At 36.9% G+C, this 22,828-nt stretch overlaps 1 protein-coding gene across 2 annotated transcripts in view; it reads right to left on the bottom strand.

Moving 5' to 3' along the window:
* DHX29 (DExH-box helicase 29) overlaps positions 1-22,828 on the bottom strand; it is a 47,116-nt gene that overhangs the window by 7,955 nt on the left and 16,333 nt on the right. The window contains exons 5-27 of one of the 2 annotated variants that reach the window (XM_026865432.1): positions 21,578-21,720; positions 20,369-20,491; positions 19,798-19,924; positions 19,292-19,453; positions 18,558-18,723; positions 16,818-16,941; positions 15,811-16,407; positions 14,963-15,106; positions 14,693-14,869; positions 13,957-14,097; positions 12,923-13,067; positions 12,595-12,715; positions 11,592-11,676; positions 10,900-10,988; positions 10,183-10,311; positions 9,264-9,339; positions 7,727-7,951; positions 6,736-6,872; positions 5,985-6,078; positions 4,963-5,265; positions 3,489-3,620; positions 1,872-1,968; positions 793-1,154 (exon numbers count right to left, since the gene is read on the bottom strand). In XM_026865432.1, coding sequence (XP_026721233.1) covers positions 1,099-1,154; positions 1,872-1,968; positions 3,489-3,620; positions 4,963-5,265; positions 5,985-6,078; positions 6,736-6,872; positions 7,727-7,951; positions 9,264-9,339; positions 10,183-10,311; positions 10,900-10,988; positions 11,592-11,676; positions 12,595-12,715; positions 12,923-13,067; positions 13,957-14,097; positions 14,693-14,869; positions 14,963-15,106; positions 15,811-16,407; positions 16,818-16,941; positions 18,558-18,723; positions 19,292-19,453; positions 19,798-19,924; positions 20,369-20,491; positions 21,578-21,720 — 3,593 coding nt within the window. In that variant the 3' untranslated portion in view covers positions 793-1,098. Of the gene's footprint in view, positions 1-621; positions 1,155-1,871; positions 1,969-3,488; positions 3,621-4,962; positions 5,266-5,984; positions 6,079-6,735; positions 6,873-7,726; positions 7,952-9,263; positions 9,340-10,182; positions 10,312-10,899; positions 10,989-11,591; positions 11,677-12,594; positions 12,716-12,922; positions 13,068-13,956; positions 14,098-14,692; positions 14,870-14,962; positions 15,107-15,810; positions 16,408-16,817; positions 16,942-18,557; positions 18,724-19,291; positions 19,454-19,797; positions 19,925-20,368; positions 20,492-21,577; positions 21,721-22,828 lie in introns of those variants that run through there. The other variant, XM_026865431.1, reaches the window with a different exon arrangement.

Genomic DNA, 22,828 nt, shown 5'->3' with positions numbered 1-22,828 from the left:
GTGGGGGGGGTGCTCGGGGGCTCAGGGAGGCCGGAGGGGTCCCCGCCGCCCCCCCGCCGCGGGGAGGTCGGCCGGGCACTGCCGGAGCGCCGTCTCCACAACACAATCCGAAAAGGGGCCGAGTTAGCGAAACGCCTGGCTCTTCTCTGGCGCCTTCCACCGGGACTGACACGCCGGGCTGCGGGAGGACACGGTGCACAAACCGGGCGGCAGCGCCCTAAAATCCACTGGGGCAGAGCCTGAGCCGAGCCCGCTGAAGTTCCTGTGTCTCCGGTTTTGCCACTACTAAAACAAACGTCTCTCCCGCTCCTGACATTTTGTAACTCGGAAACCCCAGAGCTTTAACAGCTACCTTGTTCTGTGTAAGTAGTGCCCTTCACTTGGGGTGAGCAACAAACACGGGGAGGGGGAGATACCCTGGGCAAGCTCGCAGGACTGTGCAAAACTGAACAGAGAGAAGGAACAGCAGAACTTACTACAGTAGCAGGGAGACAAGGGTCAGGGGGAATAAGAGGAAGAAGTGGGAGAAAAGAGAGAGGTCAGTACACATGTCTAGCTGAGTACCTGTTCACAGCAGTCCGTACCATCTCATAATAAAACATCTCCTTAGTGCAAACCATATAGAAAAACAAAGACGTCTATAAGATATATTGATTTAATACTGTAAATTCAGAGATCAAATAAAATTACACTTGGAAAACCCACATTAAGAAGCATTTGTCTTTCATTTGCACACATCTAATGGAACTCTATTCAGCTGAGATTCAGGACCCAAGCTTTAATCATTACTACAATGGTAAAGATTAGTATGTTAAAACAAGAAAAAGAGGAACTGACCACAGCCATTTTTATATTAATAGCAAATAGCTTCCATCCATCATTTGCACAGACAAATGGCACCAAATATATTGTAAAAGCTAAACATATTCAATGTTAATCTTTAATACAGAAAAAAAGTAAATTCTATGTAAATCATGCAGTCTTTCCACATCATGGCTAGTATCAAACACACTAAGCATTAAAATACGTTCAGTTAATGTTGGAGTGCATATGTCCCCTGCCATTACTGAAGCTCTGCTTTGTTACTGATTTCTGGTTTCAGTTCCCATTCTCTGTTTTTATCAGTTCTTTGATGATGTGTAATATCTTATCATCTAGGAAAGAAAACACAGACAGTGAGTGGAAAGAGGTGAGCTTAAAAATTGGTTGCCAAGTCTAGTTCTCAGCAACTTGAAATCTTCATGCTTTAGGCTATGCCAGATTCAAAAGCACAACAAAAAGGCAAGCAGTATGTCCACAGTACATTAGAAAATTTATAAAATTATTCAGTGTGCTGGTTGTGGACATTTCAGTATTTCACAAAAGACTGAGAAAGTGATGGGTGAACTACAGATGTGTTAGCATAGAGGAACTCACTTTCTTTCTCCAAATCCACAATATTCTTTTGAACATCCAGTGTTAAAAGTTTGTATTGTGCTCCTCTACCCCTTAATGTTGGGCATCAGCATGCTGTTCGCCATCATTAACCTAAGCTGTGGGACAGCTTGCATAACAAAATTCATTCATGCCTGAGGTCCATCACTCAATCTAACTTCTGTTTTGAGACACACACCTTACCCATTACTACCACTACCTTGAGTGTTACCAGGGATAACTTTAAAATACCAGTTGTGCAGATCTTCACACATCTGGGATGAGCCACTCAACACACTAGGATTAGTAATGACTTTTTGGGTGTCTCTCATGATAATGGAATGATACTCAAGTCACATTAACCCTACTGGGTCAGGATGCAGTGTACTAAAGTTTCCTCAGGTTTGCCCCAAGATCTGTTTAACAAATAGTAATGCCAGCAGAGCAGTAAAAGTTACCTTCAAGTGACATTTTAGGATTTTCAAGCTTCTTCTTTAGAACAGACTCTATGAGAACTCTCAGCTGTTTGAAAATTACTGCTATCTTTACAGGAGCCTATAAAGAACAGAGAAGAAAAACATTTGCATTACTCAGACATTTTATACCAAAATATAAATTAAAAGATTACCTTACATATTAAGTTTTTAACAAGACTCTTGCAAACATAATGCATATACATTTTAAGCATATGGATAGTGTTCTCAAGAAATGACTGGGCTTACGTTATGCCCTCTTAAGCACCTGGTTTTTGTAGCATCACAGCCTAAAGAACAGCTCAGAAGGGTAACTCAAAATATGTTCTCACACGTATCATGCACAACCAGCATATGATAAAATTATTAATTTATCAATATCCTTCTTAGTCTAATTGTTTTTTTCGAAGGCATAAAAGTAGAAATTAATTTATACCTAAAATAATTTATACCTAAAAAATATCTACATATTTCCCTCTCAGGAGGTCCATCTAGCCTTTCGAGAAAGCAGTCACAAACCTCTCCTAAATCTCACTAGGAATTTGCATATCTAAAGCTGAAGTCTTTTTCAGGAATCCCTATTCCACTCTTTATTTTATTTATAAACTGCTCATGGTACAATAAGCAGCTATTATGAAAAAAGCACAAAATGCAACATATTCTTATCATCTCCATAGAAAATAAACATTCTGAAATACACTAAAGGATGTAATTGGCCCAGCAACTGCACAACTCATAGCTACCCAGGGAACATAAAAAATTCTCTATACCCACAAGGCAGCTGCTTTTTAAAATTCCATATTCATGATAAAAAGTGAATTCAATTAGATGGTTGCTTGCTTGCATCAGAGCGCACAAAACTAAAATGTTTTGTGACTTACAGTCTTCCTTGAGTGTAACACAGAGCCCACATGAACACAGAAAATTGTAACCAAGTAGCTGGCAGGCTAGCAAAAACCAGTGTTTAATATTTAACAGAGTTTACAACAGATTTTGGCATGTCACCTGTTTCAATTTTTGTCTGCAAAAATGTGCTAAAATGCACTCAGTTTTCCCATTTCCAAATAAAACTTTTTCACTTGGAAAGAAAAAGCCCTGAACAAAAAATCCCAAACACTCCAAATCCAAGCAAACAGCTATTTTCCACTTGGATTTTTTTCCTTTCCTAAATAATTCTGTTTCAGTTATAAAACAAAGTAAATAGTATTTTAAAGATAAGTATTTAATTATTATAAGATTGTAGGAAAGGGTAATATAAGATAGCACACATCTGCTTTCCATACTAGCTCTATAAAACAAGGCTTAGTCTATATGCTTTTTCTAACACCTTTTCTAAAAGAACTGATTTTTTTTTTTTCATGGAGAGGAAAGTGATTTGTTACAAGCTGCATATATTACAAGCCTATTCTTTAGAGTGTGATTTGGTAAGATTGTTACATATATATAAATTTTCCGATAATTTCCTTTAATTCTGTCCTTCCTTCTTCCCTCTTGACTTCATCCTACGTATATAGCATTCTGAATTAAGCTTGCACATACATCAACTGTGTAATACAAAAGCCCATGGAACCACAAAAGGTAGTAGTTATCACTGCAGTGCACCTGAAAATGGATCCAGCCATCAACTGTCAGGAGACGCTCCCGATGCTGGACTTCTATATCCCCACCAAAAAGCAAAATGGGAAAGGGTGATATTAAAGTAGTTTCTCTCAAATACACCTTAGTGTACCTCACCTGCATATAAACAAAACACAAGAATTAGCAACAAAAACCCCCAAACCAGAAAAACTGTAACACCAAATTTCATTGCTACTTTTAAAAGCAAAAAATACACTTTCTTGCTTTTAAGATCCAAATAAACACAAGTCACAGAACACAGAACAACTAATGGCAATTTGTCTGCTCAGACCACATAAAATACATCACCTCTAAGTAAAGTGACCAGGCTTACACACTACCAGGAAATTAGCTGAAGCCACAATTTTCTTGTCAAAATTCAAACAGAAAGGTAGTGTTGTTAGCCTAATGCTATTCAGAGAAGACATATCAAAATTAATAAACCTAGTAAAATCAAATTATTCCATTAATTTGATTCCATTATACATCATTCTTAGCAGCAGCTGGTTTGTCTATCTACATCCATACATGCACATCCATTCATGCACAAATGTGGGCACACATGCAGATACATACACAGAGTAAACTACGGGGCTCAGCATATGCTACTTCTAGCTTTGGAGCCTCTCAAATAAACACTGAATGGGATGGGAAAAAGTTATAGTGGAAGGAAAGGAAACAAAAAGAGTGCATCTTCACACAAGTTCAGGCTTTGGGGCTACTGTTCATGGAATAACTTACCTACTTTAGCTGCTGTCTTGCCCTTACACAAGGTTCTTAGGGGCAGGAACTATTTTCAGCTCTCCAAAAAAAATACTATCACTTCATAGGCACTAAGAAGTCTAATGTAATTTCCTGTTTCTCTACAGTAAAGTTGGCCATTAAGCAACTGCTATCAAGGTTTTGTTTTGTCAGAAGTGTAACTAAATATAAACACTTGAATTTAGCAAACAGCTGACAAAATTTTCAATTGTGAGGAGGAAGAAAACATCAGGAAAAAAAAATGCAATTCACTTAGGAAATTCAGCAGTCAATTACATTGACATGGCTATTTCATTTTACTATTGGGGATATGCAAGGCCTGCACCAAGTTTCATAACTTTATAGAGTCTGTTTAGAAGAGTAAACAGGGAAAGCACACTTTGAAGGGTTATTACTACATATTACTGCTTAAAGTGATCGTATTAAAATCAACAGTGCTATTAAAAAAGTCAATGATATAGAAATGTAGTTTCATTTACAGCTAGCAGCTTCACCACAAACAGGCATGTTCATGATGTTCAGTCTTAACTTCAGCACTCAGCGGACTCATTTTTATGGACTTTAGAATCATTAAATACTGGAGACTCTTAAGATGACCAAGACATTCAGATACACATTAGCCTGGTGCATGCTATTTAACATTAGAGGCATAACTCCACTTTTACACAAACTGTTAGCATTCACTATTTTCACTTACCTTCTCCTGGTAAAGGAGCCATCCATGTGTTTGTAAGTCTCTATTTACAGAGGAAGGATGCACTTGCGCTTTACCCTGAGCAGTTTCTACCATGCAAGCCAGCTTCTCTGTAATATCTACAGACTTCGTATATATTACTTTTCCTATGTTTTCATACAGCCCTGCAGTCAACACAGCTTTAAGAAGAGCTATTTCATTCAGAGAAAGGGATTGTGTGGCTCCATTTCCATCCCATCCACAGTATGTTGTAGGTGCTGTGAACCCTGCTGCTCTGACCACTCTTATGAGTTCTTGCTTCACATCCTGAAATTAGTAAGGTGTTAATAAAACTCTGAATTTAAAAAGGTACATACTCCATCAGCAGACAACACTCCATCCCAAACATTCATCCTCTCCAGGGGAAAATATCTTACTAGAAAAACACTTGTATTTTCTGCAACCACTGTGGAATACTGGCTGTTTCTATGAGAAAAAAACATTATCTGGAATACGAAATTTGATATATGGTACTATATATATAGCAAGAATCAAATCCCTCACCTGTAGTTAAAATAAAAAAGATACATACATTTGTATCAAAGATCTATTTCTGCTTAGGAGAGCGCAGTCACCCAAACTTAAATAGCAAAGACCAATTAAAACATTTTCTCAACAAAAATAAAGGTCATTTACTTGTCTGTCTCATCTTTCAAACTAACTGTAAACAGATGTGTTCTTCAATATCAAAACCCCCACAATCTAAGTTTTAATTTCTGAGTTTTGATTCTCTGGTGGAAGTAAGAACTAGATTTTCCAATGGCAGTGACTACAAAGCTGTATACCAACGAAGCATGTGTATCAAAACTCAAATGCAGACACAGCTACTTTAATTAAGGGTGTGGATTTCATCAGTCCCTAGCATTTCACTTGTTTTTGTCTTATCTAAATAGTAACTGCAATATATCACATCTTTAAAGGGGCATGACATTCTCAGAGGGAGATTTTAACAAATAAGGAGTGCAAAGCGTAATTATTTTGTTTACCTCCAGAGTTAACAGTGAAGTCCTATTAAGGAAATTTCTTCCACAATAAGTCATTTCAGCACGATATCCTCCTTCTTGTCGAGCCTTTTTCCACCTAAGGAAAAAAATGTGTTTTATTACAGGAAAAAGAACCACATCAAGCGTGTAACAATACAAAAGTGGTAGTGAATTAAATGGCAATACTGTGTTTTGGTCAGAATTCTCCCCTCAGAACTAAAAATAAGTGGCATTAAGATGAACACTGCCAATGTAAGAGCACTCTGGAGAACATGTCTGCAACAAATTTGACAGATACTAAGAAAAACACAAGGTAATTTTCTCTCAGAAATTACACACTTCTGTCCATCTTGACAGTTGAAACAATTCAGGTGTGGTTTTTGAGATTTAGTGATAATATCCTAAAAAGAAAAAAGCATGTATATGTATATCATTTTATAATATAAGCATTTGTACTTTCTCAGATACAAAATATTCAGGTCAGACTATCACAAACAGGAAATACTTTAAACAGTAGGATAAACAGACACAGTACACCACTGTACATGTGGAAGCATAGTTAAAGAGTTAAAAGATAAGGTAGTAAGCAAGCTAGCCAAATACTGGAACACAAAAGGATATGTTGTTATTCTGAAGAGAAAAACTGCAGGTGCAAACAATTCAAGAGAAGATAGCTATTAAGAATTCTTTACAGAACCATGTTACTTAAGTGTTATCTGAATCTACCTATAAGCACAGGAGAATTATCATTTACCCCAGATAAGCATTGTAGATTGTTATATGGTCTGAAACTGCCATTGCTAGAGATGATTTTGCAAGATCTGCTTCATCTTTTCGACCAATTGGTGTAGTAAATGGGGATTTTTCTGTCATAACAGCAGCCAGAGTTGCCTGAAATTAGTAAAGTACACATCACTTACAAGTATTTCATTATAAGCTTACAGGTTTATCATACAAATAGCTTTAAGTTTTATTTCACAGTAATATTTAATGATACTTCATCTTCTACATCTCAAGGAAGATTTATCACCTTAAGAATTTCCTACACAGAATTCAGAACTTACTTATATTAGAGACATTGCTTACATAGTGCCTTATATATACTGATAAAAATAATAAATTTCAAAACACACAAAATATTTTGTCAAATGACAGAGTAGTACCTGAAGTAATACAGTGAAGGTCAGATTAAACAACAGCTTTAGATTATATGACATTAACAGGAGATACTGAGAGAACACTTTTAACTTCCAGTTTTCAGCAACTAACATACCCTTGTGTCCTCCTAACTTACAGTACATTATATGGATTAGGTGAAAGTATAAACTATGCCACAGTCTTCATATAATAAATTACCACATCTATTAATTTGCAGTAGCTTAATATCAACATGTTCTTAGGCCACAAACTATGGAGTAATCCAGACTGGTCTAACCCACATGTAAGAAGGCTTTTTCTGTAAGTGACACACTCCCTGGGATTGTAACAGACAGAACTAGAAACCAAGTCTGACTATTCCCTTGTGAATAGTACCTAGGAGTTCAGAATCATAAAATCACCTAGGTTGGAAAAGCTCATGGAGCCCAACTGTAAAGAACACTTAGATTGTTCCCCTCCATGATGGCATGAAGTCCAGCTGTCCTCACCTTAAAATAACTTCTTTCATCATCCTTTCGAAATATGATGTCACAAAATTAAGATTAAGCGTAAAGAGTTAACCATTTTTTTTTTTTTTTTTTACTCACCACAGGATCCAAGCAGCCAAATATAGCACCAAATATAAGCATTTTGCCAATCTTTACATTGACAGGAAGGGCTGCAAGGTGCTGGCCCAATGGAGTCAGTTTAGGCTCATTTAACAGACAAGCCCCAATCTTCCTCAGGAGGTTCATTGCATTACCAATTACTTGCTGCTGCGGAGGGTCTAATGCCCTGGAAAGGAAATCTTCAGGAGAGCCAAGATTGCACTTCTGTGGAGTAAATAGGCATATGTTTCAATATAAAAAGTTATTATAGTACACTTTTATAGTAGCTATGAAGGAAACTGTAAAGCTCTTCTTGCAACCAAAAGCCCACATTCCATTCCCTCTAAACCAGCATCTTGGTTCTCAGAATACAGACATGCCCCACATCAATTTAACAAAGCTTCATTTATTGGAACAACCTCGTATGGTACAGCCACTGATCAGAGAATCACATTACCAATGGTCACAGGAGACTCTCAAACCTGATGAGATAAAGTTCAAACCTAGCACTAATTTGCCAGGTTGCTAGTTCTTAAAATGCTGGGGTTTCAACCCCAAGCCTCAGATTAAGGTTGACATGTGGGTGACACCCACAGCCCTTCCCAAATGGGAGGTGAGTTTGCCTTTAGGCTTCCCTCCAGGATGCACAGCCTTGCAGGGAGAGCCATTGGGTAAGTGAGCCCCAGGTGTCCCACATTAAGTAAGCAAAGGTCAGGTGTCCTGCTTAGAGATAAAAGCTGGGACCACTTGTAGGAAGGGGCAGTGTCTGTCTGTGAGGTGGATGCACTTTGCAGAGTTTCCTGTTGGGGAAGAACCTCCTGTCTCCCTGGGATTGGGCTCTAGTCAGCTCTGGCTTTTGTAGACGTAGGCTGTGTAGAGATTCAGTGTGTGGCTTCCTTGGCCTTATAGTATTTGGTTTGACTCAGTTGTCTCCCATCCCTTCTGTGGGAGACTGCATTTCACCATTTATTCCATCCATTGTTGGTTGTGTGGTGTCGTTGTTGGGGTCAGTGGGGTTGATGTCCATTATGTATAATCTGACTGAATTGTTTGTACCCCCATAGCTCACCCATGTACTGACCCTTTTGTATCAGATACAACTTGGTTATTGGTTCATCTTTATGCTGGCTGTGTCCTTTATGCTAGGCCTGATAATTGGCAAAACAGTTCTCCTATGCATATTCTACTCAGGATGCAAGGAGAGGGAATGGAATTGCTTTGTTAAGCAGAAATCAGTTTAAAGGCTGTTTAACTAAATTTGGACTGTTCCTCTGAGGTAATCTGGAATAGTACAGTATGCTACTCCCACTGGTCAGCATTCCCTGTATTTTCCAACACACAACACTGGTACTGGGTTCTCCCCTGCCCTGGTGGGAGAAGCCCACACTGGATAAGGGCTGTCGTAGCAAACATTTTAGCTAACAAGGTCAGTAATTCCAAAACTAAACCCCCGCAAGAATACGAAGGTATAATTCCTCCAAAGGCACATGTCACATTTTAGTTAACGCTGTCAGTAATTCTAAGACCAAAACTATACCATAATATGAAGGCATAATTCCTCCAAAGGCACACGCAGTATTTCTGGAATGGAATATTCCATGAAACTTTCAAACCTGCAACATCAAAAAAACACAGAATTACAGATACCCAATTTAATCTTTGAATTCAACTTAAACTCAGGTTTGACATGTTCATTCCTTGCAGATGTTCTTTTGAGGGGCAAGCGGTGGGGAGTGGCACATGTTTTAATACAGGGATAAACCATTCACCTTTTGAATTAAGGTGTGTGTGGTAGCTTGGAAAGCAAGTATTTCAGTGAAAGAGAGGGAAAGGCAGTAAGACCCTGATTTTCATAACAAGTTTAAAATGCACAGCGTGCAAACTGAAAGTCTTGCATATGGCTAAAATGCACGCTTCACTGGTTATTTCAAAATACTTTTACCTTAACTGTTTCTCAGCTGAAAATTGCTTCAGACTTTCAGACAAGAAGGAAAAAAGTTATTCCACTGCAGTATCAGAAACTTATTCTGCAGTACTGTATAATTTATTTTATCCATAGAGATAACACTTCAGAAGCCTACAAAATTTTCTGATAAAAAAAATTTGAAATTCAGGAGGTTGGGTTTGTGTATAATTTGATGCAGGGCAGTAAATGTTACTTAAAAACTCATCTACAATTCCCTGGTGCTGCACTTTTTCTTAATTATGACAATTTTCTTCAAAACACATTATAGAGATACCAAGAATAAAACCGATTTTTAAAAAAATCAATTAAAACACTTACTGTGTTATTATAACACTTTGGTCATACAATTTATTTTTTTTTAATTTACAGTTTAACAGTTCCAGTTTGCAGTAAAGTCAATTTCAACAAGACTTCTTGTTTGTGCACAGAAAAAAAAAAGACAAAAATATTTACGCAATTTACAAAATCTTGCTAACTAAGTTTACAGTACCTGTCTCTTGTGTACATTCGGAAGCAGAATCCATCCCTAACACGCCCAGCTCTTCCTTGTCGCTGCAGAGCACTAGCTTTACTAACAAAGGTCTCTTCCAGGGAACTCATTTGACTACTTTCGTGATACCTTAAAAATTGCAAAGCAGGTGCCCATTCAGATTTCAGAATTAAAATTTTGATGTATACTTAAACACCAGCATATTAATAATTTATCTAAACAGTATTTATTTGAAAATATTATATTTAGTTTTAAAAACTAAGCATACCTGGGGGAAACTGTACACTATAGAACCTTGGATACAACTTACTAATGAAAATGTAAAAATTAGAAAATGAAAGTGCTGTTGTATTATTTAATCTCCCTGGCAATTCAGAATTTCCCCAACACACTCTGTAAGGCTTTTCACATTTAAAAGGCACAAAAAAACCCTTCTAAAAACTGAGATAGCATAAAAAGGATTTACTCTATTTTTAAACCAGTACTTAGTCATAATTCTCCAAATCTCTGAAAAATTTCCCTTGCTGTTCTTCACACCCGTTGAAAAATGGAGATTTATTCCAAGCTTGCACCTGAACTGCAAGATGTTCAATGTTCAATGATCTCAGCACATTTTTCATCCAGAACTGTAGCTTAATAAGGATACTACAAAATTCTTGCAATACTAACCTCTAAATATTTACAGTAATCACAGTATCATTGATGTAAATCACTCACCTATTTTCTTTTGTTCTCCCAGTATCAATTACGAAGACAACATCTGGTATTGTAATACCTGTCTCTGCTATATTGGTTGCCAAAACAATCTGAGAAGTAGTAACATAACAAATACAAGAATTAGGGAATGTCTAACAGTTTTCATCCTTTTATTCAATATTACAGAATGTTTGGTTAAAGTTTGTTTACCCAGAAATGTTTCCTTAAATAATCTGACAAAGCATTAACAGCTATACCACTTGGAAAATTATTTAGTCTGCACCAATTACTAAAGAATCAAAAGTTAAATAAGAATTTTTACTTTTTGTGTTATAATCCATCAAAGTTACTAGCTAGTATCTGCCAAAATTGATCAACTTTTAATTAAATGATTTGGCATTAAGTAAAACACTGTTTTCCTAGGTAAAAGCTATAGATAACAGTTACAAATAGTTAAAATACAGGAAAGTAACAATTAAAGAAGCTCTTAGAAAAGTATTACGTTTAAAAATTTGTCTGATTACTGTCAAGGTTTTCACAGTGTGCTAGCATCTGTTACAGAGCACCAAATCAGACTAATTGTTTCTTTCCAGTGAGAAAATTCCAGGAACTACTGGTTGTTAATTCTCTATCATTTGATTTTAAAACAGAGTTGCACCTACATAAAGTTTCTCCTTTCGGTGGTGAACTTTGCTTTTCTAAATATATCATACCTTTCTAATACCAAAAGGAGGAATTGTAAATGCAGCTGCTTGATCTTGAGTTGAAAGAACAGAATGCAAAGCTATCAACCTGTGCCTAGAACAAGAAATTACACTAAATCAGTATACACTTATCAAATTAAGATACAGTAAAAAAAAGAAGAGACCAGAATGATGACAAGTACGAAAAAAGTGACTAGAATGGACACTTGAAAGAGTAAAACCTTGTATGATTAGGTATGAAAGACTGCTTCAGTGTTTTATTACAATATCAAGAAAGGATAACACCATTAGCTCTTAGTCTGTTCTACTTGGTAACAATTCAGGAAAAGTACTACCACTGCAGAACTCTAATTTACATCAATAGCCTAGCAAAAGAGGGAGCTAGGTGTCTGAGTTCTTTACATTGTGCTTCCAAGACAAGGACCATTATTGAAACTTTGCACAGAACTATAAACACATGCAACCTTCAGCCCGAGTAATAAAGGTCTTCAGAGGTAAGACAGAGATTTGTACTTTCCTTTTCTAGACCTTGACATCTCAGTCCATCTAAGAATCTTTAGAATTTGACTGCAAATGTTCTTTTTATGCCATAAACTAACTTTTAGCTACCCACAAAATAAATTTCAAAACTATCTGTCACTACAACCTTATGTCACTTCTCTTGCTATATTACTGTCTCTGGATCTCTTCTCAGGAAGTAGTCACTTTGATGTAAAGCATAAGCCACAATAAGCTATATCCCAAATATGGCAGCTTCTATACCCTAAGAAGTGGAAAAGTAGTGAAGTGCTTTATGATTAAGTAAGTTTGTCAAAAAATAAAATCAAAAGAAGAAAGTTATTACTGTACCATTCCTAAGCACCTGTCATTTTTGCTTGTATCATTTTTAGATAATGGAAATATATTTGTAGCACAAAACAGCTCAGAGGCATAACTCTCAGTGTCCCTTTTGAAGAACAGCAGACCTTAAAAGCCAAACATATTAATTAAATTAAACTATTAACTGCATTACCTGTCACGCAAGTTAAATCTTCTGTCAGTTGAAATGAGATCATACAGCTGTTGGATATGGGCAAGACCGGGTAAAAAGACCAGCACTGCACCCTCAATGTTCTTGAAATGAGGACTTCTATCTGGAAAGTACAGTACAGGCATATAGTTAAAGATCCATTTGCAAACACTTTCACTTGAGAATGGGAGCCAATTCTGGGCCCTGAGGTAAACATGTTTAGGATGTTTTATCTAAGAATGAAGACAAGTACTTCATTATCAGTACAAAATGCTGACAAGTAAGTCCAAAGGACAGCTCCAAGTATATAAACTTCATAAGTAGGCTGTACCTAAGTATGCAAGCAGCTCCAAAAGAAGTTCAAGGTTGATCTTGTAAGGGTTCATATAGAAGACTGCCTGTTGTGTACGACTGCTATACTTTGCATAGTAAGGAGCTAAATCAGTACCAGATCCAGACTGGATTGGGACATACTCCTAAAAAGATGAACACAAAAAAATAATATTTTCAGTGTTTTAGAAGGTAAGTGAAAAAAAGGCCAAATTGTCATTCACTTAATTTTCTTAAAACAAAGACTGGATAAGAGACATTTAACTAAGCTCCCATCAAAATCACTGTGAGTTAGATTAAATCATAGCCACTTATGTAACCTGTGTATAGGTATCTACTACTGTTAAATGACACTCCAGATTAAAAAAATAGTAAAAATTAAAGTCCATGGAAGCAGTACTATAGAGATTCTGAGAGAACAAGTCAGAGCAGACAGGTATCTACTCAAAATAAAAGCAATCTAGATGAACAGCCCAAGTTGCCTAAAGTCACATGGCAGCCATATACTCTTCCCTTCAAGAATTTTCATCCCAAAGCACACACAGCTGTCACAGAAGAGTACCTACAGAATTAACCACAGCCTGTTAAACCCAAAAGCCCTACAGAATCTCATGTAAATCGTCTCATTTGACATGCCAAGTTGGAGGATCTTGGGAATTTTTCAGCTAAGAAGGACATGGCCTTGCCTCTTCTGTTCTTTGGTTCATTACTTAGTATAATTAATTCTTTGGGAGAAAAAAACTTGAATGCTTTCCCCTGTTGCTAGAGCTGGGAATCTGTAGAGGAGAACTCAAATGTCAAATATAGCAGAAACCAAGGCAGCTATAAAGGAGCTGGAGACACAAACACAAGGGTGCAGCATTAATAGATATTTGGTCTCTACTATATGAGTGCCATTGTGCCTATCTTACCAACTGAAAGAATATTTGATATTATATAACCCAACCACATCTAATAAGAGGAACAAAGGTGATAAAATAATAATTAAAAACATAATCAATACTTCCAAGCCAAAACTAGAAGTGCCTTTTTTACCTGATACTTTGTAGTGCCTCCACCTTTGCTAGTAATATTTATTGTTACTTCCTCCTCCTCCTCCAAGAACTTTTGACAATATTCCGAGTCTTTCTCCAGAACATAGCCAGTTGCTTCAATTACGTCTTCAACATGGAAAATCTTTAGTGAAAATTCACAGAAGAAATACAAAGTATGTCAAAAATTAACCAAAGTCGTCTTCATTTTTTAAAGCTTACATACAAAGCTAAACAGGGCATGCCTTTCTCTTAATGTTATAATAGATCTTCTAAATTTCAGCTTAATCTTTCTTATGATTTTTGAAAACCTACTCATAGAGCTGCTATGAGTTTTTTAACGGGTCTCTCCACATGATCACCAACACTACCTTTACCACAGCTTATATAATATGCATGAGAAACCCACATAAGAGTGAAATAACAACTTGCATGGGGGGGTGAGGGGAATTCTTTTAATTCTTTCCTTTCTACCTACGTTGAGAAAAACCAAAGCATCACTGATGGACTGATTTTAATCAATTAAAAATCCATCAGAAAAAACAGTACAACACTGTACTTGAAAGCACTGATGCAATTTTATATTTTCAGTAAGGAAAAGGGTTACAAGTCCTTGAAATACACATTTAAATTATGTATTTTTGGTAAGAAAAAAGTGATACAGATGTATTTCCTAGATACACTAACTGAGCAAACGTGCATACAAAGTGTCTTGCATAATTAAAGAAACATTTACCTACCTCAACAGGGTAACTCCTCCCCGAGATCCTTAAAATGGGACAGTGTGAGAAATAGCTGGAAAACTTCTCACTGTCCACAGTAGCACTCATTAAAATCAGATGCAGGTCTGAACGTTTATGCAAGATCTCCTTCAGAATTATTAGCAAGAAATCAGACTGGACACTTCTTTCGTGTACCTAGAATTAGAAAAACATATCTATAGTAAGGCTTTAGTACAAGTCAAGGCTCAGAATAACTACAGTTTCTGCAGAATAGTAAGAACTGATAACCTCATCTACAATAACATGTGATATACTTGAAAGAAGACCATCCTCCTGAAGTTTCCGAAGCAGGACACCTGTTGTACAGTAGAGTAGTCTGGTGGCTTCTCCTGTTCTTGATTCCATACGAATTTGATATCCGCACAGGGAATTCTTTAAAAAAAAATATATTAAAAATACAGGCATAACTTAAAATAGTATACAAACTAGAGATACTTAGAATGAAGTGAAATTTAAACACTATTAGATTCAGACACTGCACAAGTTGCTAATTAAATAGTATGGTGAATGACTACCACACTGTTTTGTTATATATGCACTTTCCTTTGTTAAGAAAGGGAAAATACATTGAAATCTACTACTAAGGTTCTCCAGAGTAGCAAAGACCTTTAAGTGTTTTTTTCATAGTTCTTTGCATTCCTCAAAAATCCTTTTGCACAAATACACTATCATAAAGCATACAGGACCTTGGTTTTCTTCAAATAACAAAATAACTTATGTTGGAAGTGGCCTCAAAGCCTCACTCAAGGCCAGAATGGATTGCTCAGATTTTTCAGGGGAGACTTCTCCTGAGATGACAGTCTCTGAGCAATTTGCTCTAATCTCTGACCAACTCCATTATGAAACACTCTTGCTCTTACACACCCTGTAAAGATTTTAGAAATCATGTATGGATACCAAGTAGTTCACAAGTGACAATCTCCAAAATAACAGCTGACACAGCAAAAAGCCCTTCTCAAGAGAAAATAACATCTAATTATTTGGTTGTGCAAGAAACAATCTTTTCACTTTGTACCAACAATCCAGTCCCCCTGTATTTGATTAAGACTAGAAAAATTAATCCAGACACATCTTACTTTTCCTCCTGGTCCTGATTCGCAGCCTAGCTCTTCACAAACTCTGGTTGCCAGACTCACTGCTGAGATTCTTCGGGGTTGTGTGCAAACAATATTACATTTATTTGATCCTTCATCTAGCAGCAAGTCTTCTAACAAGAAATGGGGTACCTGGGTACTCTTCCCACTGCCTGTTTCACCAGCCACAACAACTACTCGATGTTTTTTAAGAGTTTCTACAATTGAGTATCTGTGCTTAAACACGGGTAATTCCTGTCTCTCTTTCAGAAACCTCTGGTATCTGGAGGAACTTTGCAGCTTTTTGAACAAAATCCGCGAAGGTTCCAAATTATCTGTGTTTGAGGTCTCAAGGGAGAGACTGCTGAAGTCCTCATCAGAAACTAAGTTTTCCCAGGAATCTTCAGGACCCTCAGATAATTTTGGTTGGTTTTCGGATTGTAACTGTTGCTGTTGTTTGAGTTTGTTTAATAATCTAGCAATAAAGTTATCACGAGGTTTGTTGGTTTCTATCCTGTTTTCTTCTTCCTTTTTCTTTTCAATATCACTCCATTCCAGCCAAACATCTCGGTAAGTAGGAGGCAGTAGCTGATGAACTGACTTCAGGTGGAAAAAAGCAGAAAAAAGTTACTTTATGTACTACCACTAACATTTTATGTGTAAATGAACTTGACTGACAAAAGATATGACAAAACGTGAAATAGGGAACTATTTCTAAATACAGAAATGATGAAAAGAGTAATATAAATGCCAACAATAGACTCTATTTTCAACTGGCTTGCATTCCTTATAACACCAAAGAAACAGTTTTACTATCAAAAAATTTCCTCCCTGTACTACAACACATAGGCATAATTACAGATAAAAGTAAATGAACATATAATACAAGCAAATAATTTAATGAGAAACACTTAATTAAACTGTTTTTAGAATTTAACTATGGATATTACAATAAACAAGTGCAGAGGCAGATTCCAGGCTAAGAACAGTAATATTGGTGAAAATCTTACTTGTCCTTTGGTTAAATGATAGAGGGCCAAAGTAGCAGCTAGATGCTGTGCTTGCATACTATCTTCTGTTACGATTGTAGGACACATCACCATTACATCATCCGATGATTTGGTAATCCTGACCCTTAAAGATAAATTCACACAGGCATTTCTTTAAATCTGTTACCTATATAAACAGCACATGTGTTAAATGTTTTTGTTTAAAACTGTCAGGGTGTTAACCCAGCCAGCAGCTGCTCATTCACCCTCCCCTGCCCAGGTGATGGGGAGAGAATTAGAGGAATAAAGGTAGGGAGACTCATAGGCTGAGATAAAAACATTTTAATTGAAATAAAATAAAACAATAATAAAGATAAAAAATACCAACAGGTCATGCAGAAACCCACTAATTAATACCCAGCTCATTCCCAACTACCAATCCTGGAGAAGCCAAGATCCCAAAACCTCAATTCTGGGAGCAAGAGAGAACTCCCCCTTCTTGGTCAACCCTTCTATATATATTGAACATTACATTACATGACATGGAATATTTTCATTGCCCAATTTGGGTCTGGTGCTCTGGCTGTGCTCCCTCACAGCTTTAACACCTGCACACAGGCAGGACATGGGAAGTTGGAAAGTCCTTGATTTCTTAGTAACAGTTGAAAACATCAGTGTATTATCAACATTCTCCTTACACCAAATGTCACCCAGAATCCTAAGCACAGCACTATTCTAGCTATTAAGAAGAAAAATTAACTCCATCTAAGCCAAAGCCGGGTCAAAAACATGAGTGAAATTAAAACAGAGAAACTAAGCTAAAGAAACTTAAATGTTACTCAGTAATACCTTGTAAACAGCCAATAAAGCTTGACTGAATAGCAGAAAATTTTCAGCAGCAGATTCTAGCCGTGAACTTGTGATTTTTTTTTTTCTCTTAACAAATGTCTTCACTTTTGTCAAAGCAGAGGTATTTATATTTATCCTGATTACCATTAAGGTTAGTTGCTTCGGAAGAGGGACTAACTATATGTGTGCTTGTAACTACTTTGCAGAGATTGAGATGACAGTAAATGATCTACCTGTGTAAGATACATGCCAATCAGATCAGCAGTCAAATTTCTCATATTTTTATGGGGACACTAGTAGCTTTTCACTTGAGCAAGATGACAGCTTCTTTTACTTGGCTCCTTCAAGAAGCATTACTTACTTGTAATGCAGTGTCTACTTTATTTTTGTGATAATACTCTACTTTATACCACTGTATTATACATTCATTTTCTAAAAGAAATTTAAAAAAAATCACTGATACTGCACTGTTCTGGTTACAAACTTACCTTTCATAAAAATTTCTAACCTCCACTTTTAAGCTCCAAAGAGGTTTTGGTATTTGTATGTTTAAAACCTGTGATTTAATATATTACTTTGAATGAGAATGCCAGAACTTAAATGCCCAAATCTATCTCGCAGGTTCACTTCAGAACCTTTCATTCAGCATTACAGAATTAAAACCTAATCCCTTCTTTATGGGATCATACACTAAACCTTGTTTTTCTGATACTGTCCTGTCTAAGCACTACTTTTGCAAAAATATCCACAGTGAAATACCTCCCTGGTGGACTAAAACAAGAGTTTGGGTTAAACACACTAGATTCATATATATCTGGATCAACATGACAAGACAGAAGTAGCCAGCATTTTTATTTTTAAATGAACCAAAAGGAAAATGTAAAGGAATGTAAATTTCTAGGAAATACATACCTACATTTCCAGTATTTTCCAACTGGAACCTTTTCAAAAGCAGGATTTGGGCTCTTGGGAAAATTCTTCCTGCACCAGTCAATCAAAAACTGTTTTGGAGATTTACCAGTCCAGCTTCGAGCACTATAATCAAAATTTCTTATATCTAGTGGTTCTTTCTTTTTCACTGCAAGAGCAGAAAGACACATTTTAAGTCTCCTAAAATTTATTTTATTTTACAATTCTTTGCAAGTGTTTTTACCTTCTTCAAATGTATTTTTACTAGAGAGCAGTCTTTTCTGAAATGTTTTACAGAAATACATGACAAATTCCTGCTCTTCCCACAAAAGTATCTAGCAGGAAATTAATTTCAATATTTTGTTTGCCATCTTTGATCACCCAATAATTTAAGAGCTTTCCCTAAAGTTTGGTTACTAGAAAATCTAACAGTTTGAAAGTTTACAATCAAAATAGTTTTAAAAGAGGGTGACAATGGAAACAGTAACTAGCCCTATAATTAAAAAACCCCAGAATTTTAGACATGACACTATGGCAAAAATAGCTTTCAACATGATCTACTAAAAACAAAGACAGATCCTTTAAAGTCAGCTTGATCAGTGAGGCAGTCCACCTGCTTTTCCAACACACAAGCAGAGCTTGATGACTCAGCAGCGCAATACAGCCTGGAAAAACGAGAACTGACACTGGAAATTTGTGATACATTCCAAACTTGTACAGAACCATTTCCAACACACCTTTTTCTTCCTTTGCAGCACTACTGGGTTTTTCAAGCAAGCTCAAATTCAAAGTGGTTTCTTGAGGCTGTGGTGATGGAGTTTTTTTCTTTTCATTTAGCTGTTGGTTTGAAATCTTTATAGCTGGATTAAATACTGGATGTTCTTCAAGTATAGCCATTTCTGTCAGAGAGAGAACACAACTCACACTCACCAATTGCTGAGCATTTCTTCTTTAAAAAAACCCCCTTCAATTATATTAATTAAACATCCCTTCTTTAAAAAGAAAAGCCCAACTATATTAATCCATACCAAGTATCCAAAACCAGAAGTAGTGAAATGTTACTGACTTCTTAGAATTTGACCCACATGGAAAGGACAGATTTGTGAAAGCCTGCACAGTGTGCATAAAATTCACACAGTGGCATAAAACATGATGAAATCAATTCAATCTGACTCGGGGACTTACTTGACTAACAAATATGCAAGTCACAAAATACACACACAGGTAATTTGCATAGCTCTACCTTGCTGAATTCTTCTTATTTTCCCCTGTGCTACCTTCTGGCCTTGCTTGTCTTTGTCTTGCTTGGAGATGCTTGCTTGTTCTTTTGCTTCTGAAAGCTTGGCAACCAGATGTACATACCTCTCATTCTATTTCAAACAATTATTAATTACAAATTGAATATTGTATGCTCATCATACAATACAGTTTACTAATAATAAAAGGCAGGGGGGGTGGGGGTTGTCCTTTATACCAAGCTTACACCAAGGAGGAACAATTAGGTTTTAGGTAACTGTCAAAATCTCTCAGAATTTGATAGTCACTCTCCTAATCTGAGAAGTGTTTCAAAATTTTTTCCTTTCTAGCACAATGTGTTCAGTATTTTGAGACCAGTACAAAAAAAAAAAAGGAAAGGAAAAACAACTTCAGTAAGAAGAAGTTTCAACTCATTTCCCCTTCAGTAGCCTGCAAATATAAAAATAGGTTAACATAGAAAAAGTACTCAATTCCCAATTTTTAACAAACAGCTCCACCACTCAGAGATGTACCAGACATACAAGTTTTTGAAAGACTTTCATGAAGCTCTATCTTACTGGGTCAAACTTTTCTTCATTTGTCTCTTTCACAGACTCATTCTCTTCATCACTCTGTTGCTCAGCATACCGTAAAATCCATTCCTTCATACTCACTTCTTTCTGTTTCCCCACGCTTGTCTCCTAGGAAGAACAATGCAAATTAAAAGTAGTGATAACAAGCAAGTGAAAAGACCAATGCTTTGTCAGTATTTAGGAACTATTGCTTAAGATTATTTTATGTACAAAAACTAAGTTATTGTAAGTTACAAGTCCCAAGTGACTGTACTGTGAGCCTGTGCAATGCCCTGAGAGGAAGGACCACAAGTAAGTCACAGGGATGGGCCTGGTGTCACTTCTCTTGATATGACTGCTGTCTCAACTACTCTTGGTACTCAGGCAAGAGAAGGTTCCACAAGCCCACAAGCTGGAGCAATAAATAAGGGCACATACAAGTCTAGAGGGGACTCTCTACTGGCCCTCTATTGGCAGGTCCGACACTAGATCCAGGACCTCCCTCTCCTCTATCTCTTTTCTCTTTAAGCTGTTTAAAGTGTTAAAGACATAATTGTGAGTGCCAACATTTACCGAATACTTGTTCCCATTAAAGTTGATATTTATGTATACACCTTTAGTCTTCTCACCTTAATCCACACCAAGGAGATTTGGGAATCTTAGTTACTTCCCCCTCCCCATAGGTGGGATGTTATACTACATAAATAACAACAAAACATGGGGCAAACTTCTCCAACCAGGCTAAAGATCTCACAATTTACTTACATAGATATTAACACTTGAACAATTATAACTGCTGTAAAAAAAAAACCCTTTTGCAAGAAATCTTTTTGATTTCTACGTGTAAGAGTCAATAATCACATAAATCAAAACACTGCAAATACACAGGCAAACTTAAGCCCACACTAGTATATAAAGATTGCCATCTGTAAATAAACAGAATGTACTAATTCCAGGACAATTGGAACAAAATTCAGCTATGCTTTACTAAAAAGAAAATGAACTATGAAGAGCCTTCTAGACTTCACAAGAAAGAACTGTTACCTTCAACTCACCCTCCCACTGAAGTTAAAATACCATGAGTGACAATTATAAAGCATAACATATTTTCAGAACTTTTTCACAGTGTTGTTGGAAGTCAATACAAATTCTGATTTTTAGAAAACTTCATCTTCTCTTCCCCCCCAGTAAGTACTAATGAATTTTTCACATTACCTTAGTTTCAGGGCCATTTTCTTTCTTTTTGTTATCTGCTAAGCAAGGTGGAGGTTCACGTTGTGACACAGGAGAAGAAAATTTTGCTCTAGGTTTCTGTTGCTGTTCTTCAAAGTGCTGGCTAAAACCTTCAGGCAAGGCATCTTCAAAATAAAAAATCCACAGAATGTGTCAATAATAATTCCTGGGAGTCTTTTGAAGTGTGTTGGGAACCAACCCAAAGAACATAAAACAAAAGCAACATGCCTGAAATAAAATTAGTCTTTAGCATTTAGATAAACCAGCATTTGCTTGTTGGACTTCCATAAAACTCTTATGAACAAGAGGTCTACAAGACATTATACGCTAAAAAAGATATCCCAGAATCAGTCAGCAGCCCATCTGGGAAGGGAACACTATTGTGTTGGGTTGGGGGGTGGGAGGGGGCTACAGTGGTGGCTCCTGTGAGAAGTTTCTTGAAGCTCCCCTGGCTCCAAGTCAGACCCACTTCTGGCCAAGGTTGAGACATTTAGCAATGGTGGCCATGTCTCTGTGATAATGTTTAGGAAGTGTCCTGGTTTCAACCAGGATGCAATTAAATTTTCATTGGAGTATTTCATACCATGTGATGTCATGCCCACAGGTTTAAGTGGGCAGGCTCTCTCTCTCTTGTGTGCGCCGTCTGTTCATCAGGCTGTGTTGCTGCTGTGAGGGGGACGGTCACTGAGCTTGGTAGGCCACTGCTGCATTTTATCCATTTCTTTTTGGATTCACTATTGTTACTGTTGTTATATTTAGTAAATTATTTCTTTTCTATTCAACCTACGAATTCTCTTCTCTTTGTACCTCCCCTATTTAACCAGAGGGGGGAGGGGGAGTGTTGGAGAATGGCTTGCAGAGAACAAGGCCATAGCTCCCTGCAGAAGCTGATTGCAGCCATCTGAGGTAAACAAAGGAAAAAACCCAGGGTACAGTTATGCTAACAAAGGACTGTTATGTTAACAAAGAGAGAAACTCAGGTACATTATGGCCTTGTGTATGATAAAGGAACGGCCTTGGGAAAGAAAGCAGGCCAGAGGAGGGAAGGTGTTGTGACATGCCTGAGATGCCACAAGGGGCTGGGATATTATAATGTAGCCTTTTACATGTGTCCAATAGATTTGTGAGTAGTATGCATGATTATTGTAGAGTGCTTATATAAGGTGTGATTTCTTTCAATAAAGTTGAAGCTTGCTCTATCGTTCACATTGAATCGGCTGCTTGCTTCCTCCG

This window comes from Athene cunicularia (genome assembly GCF_003259725.1).
Source record: "Athene cunicularia isolate RWA chromosome Z unlocalized genomic scaffold, athCun1 chrZ_part1, whole genome shotgun sequence".
NCBI lineage: Eukaryota > Metazoa > Chordata > Aves > Strigiformes > Strigidae > Athene > Athene cunicularia.
Note: the sequence above shows the minus strand (reverse complement) of the source record. Positions and strands in the feature narration are given on the sequence as shown.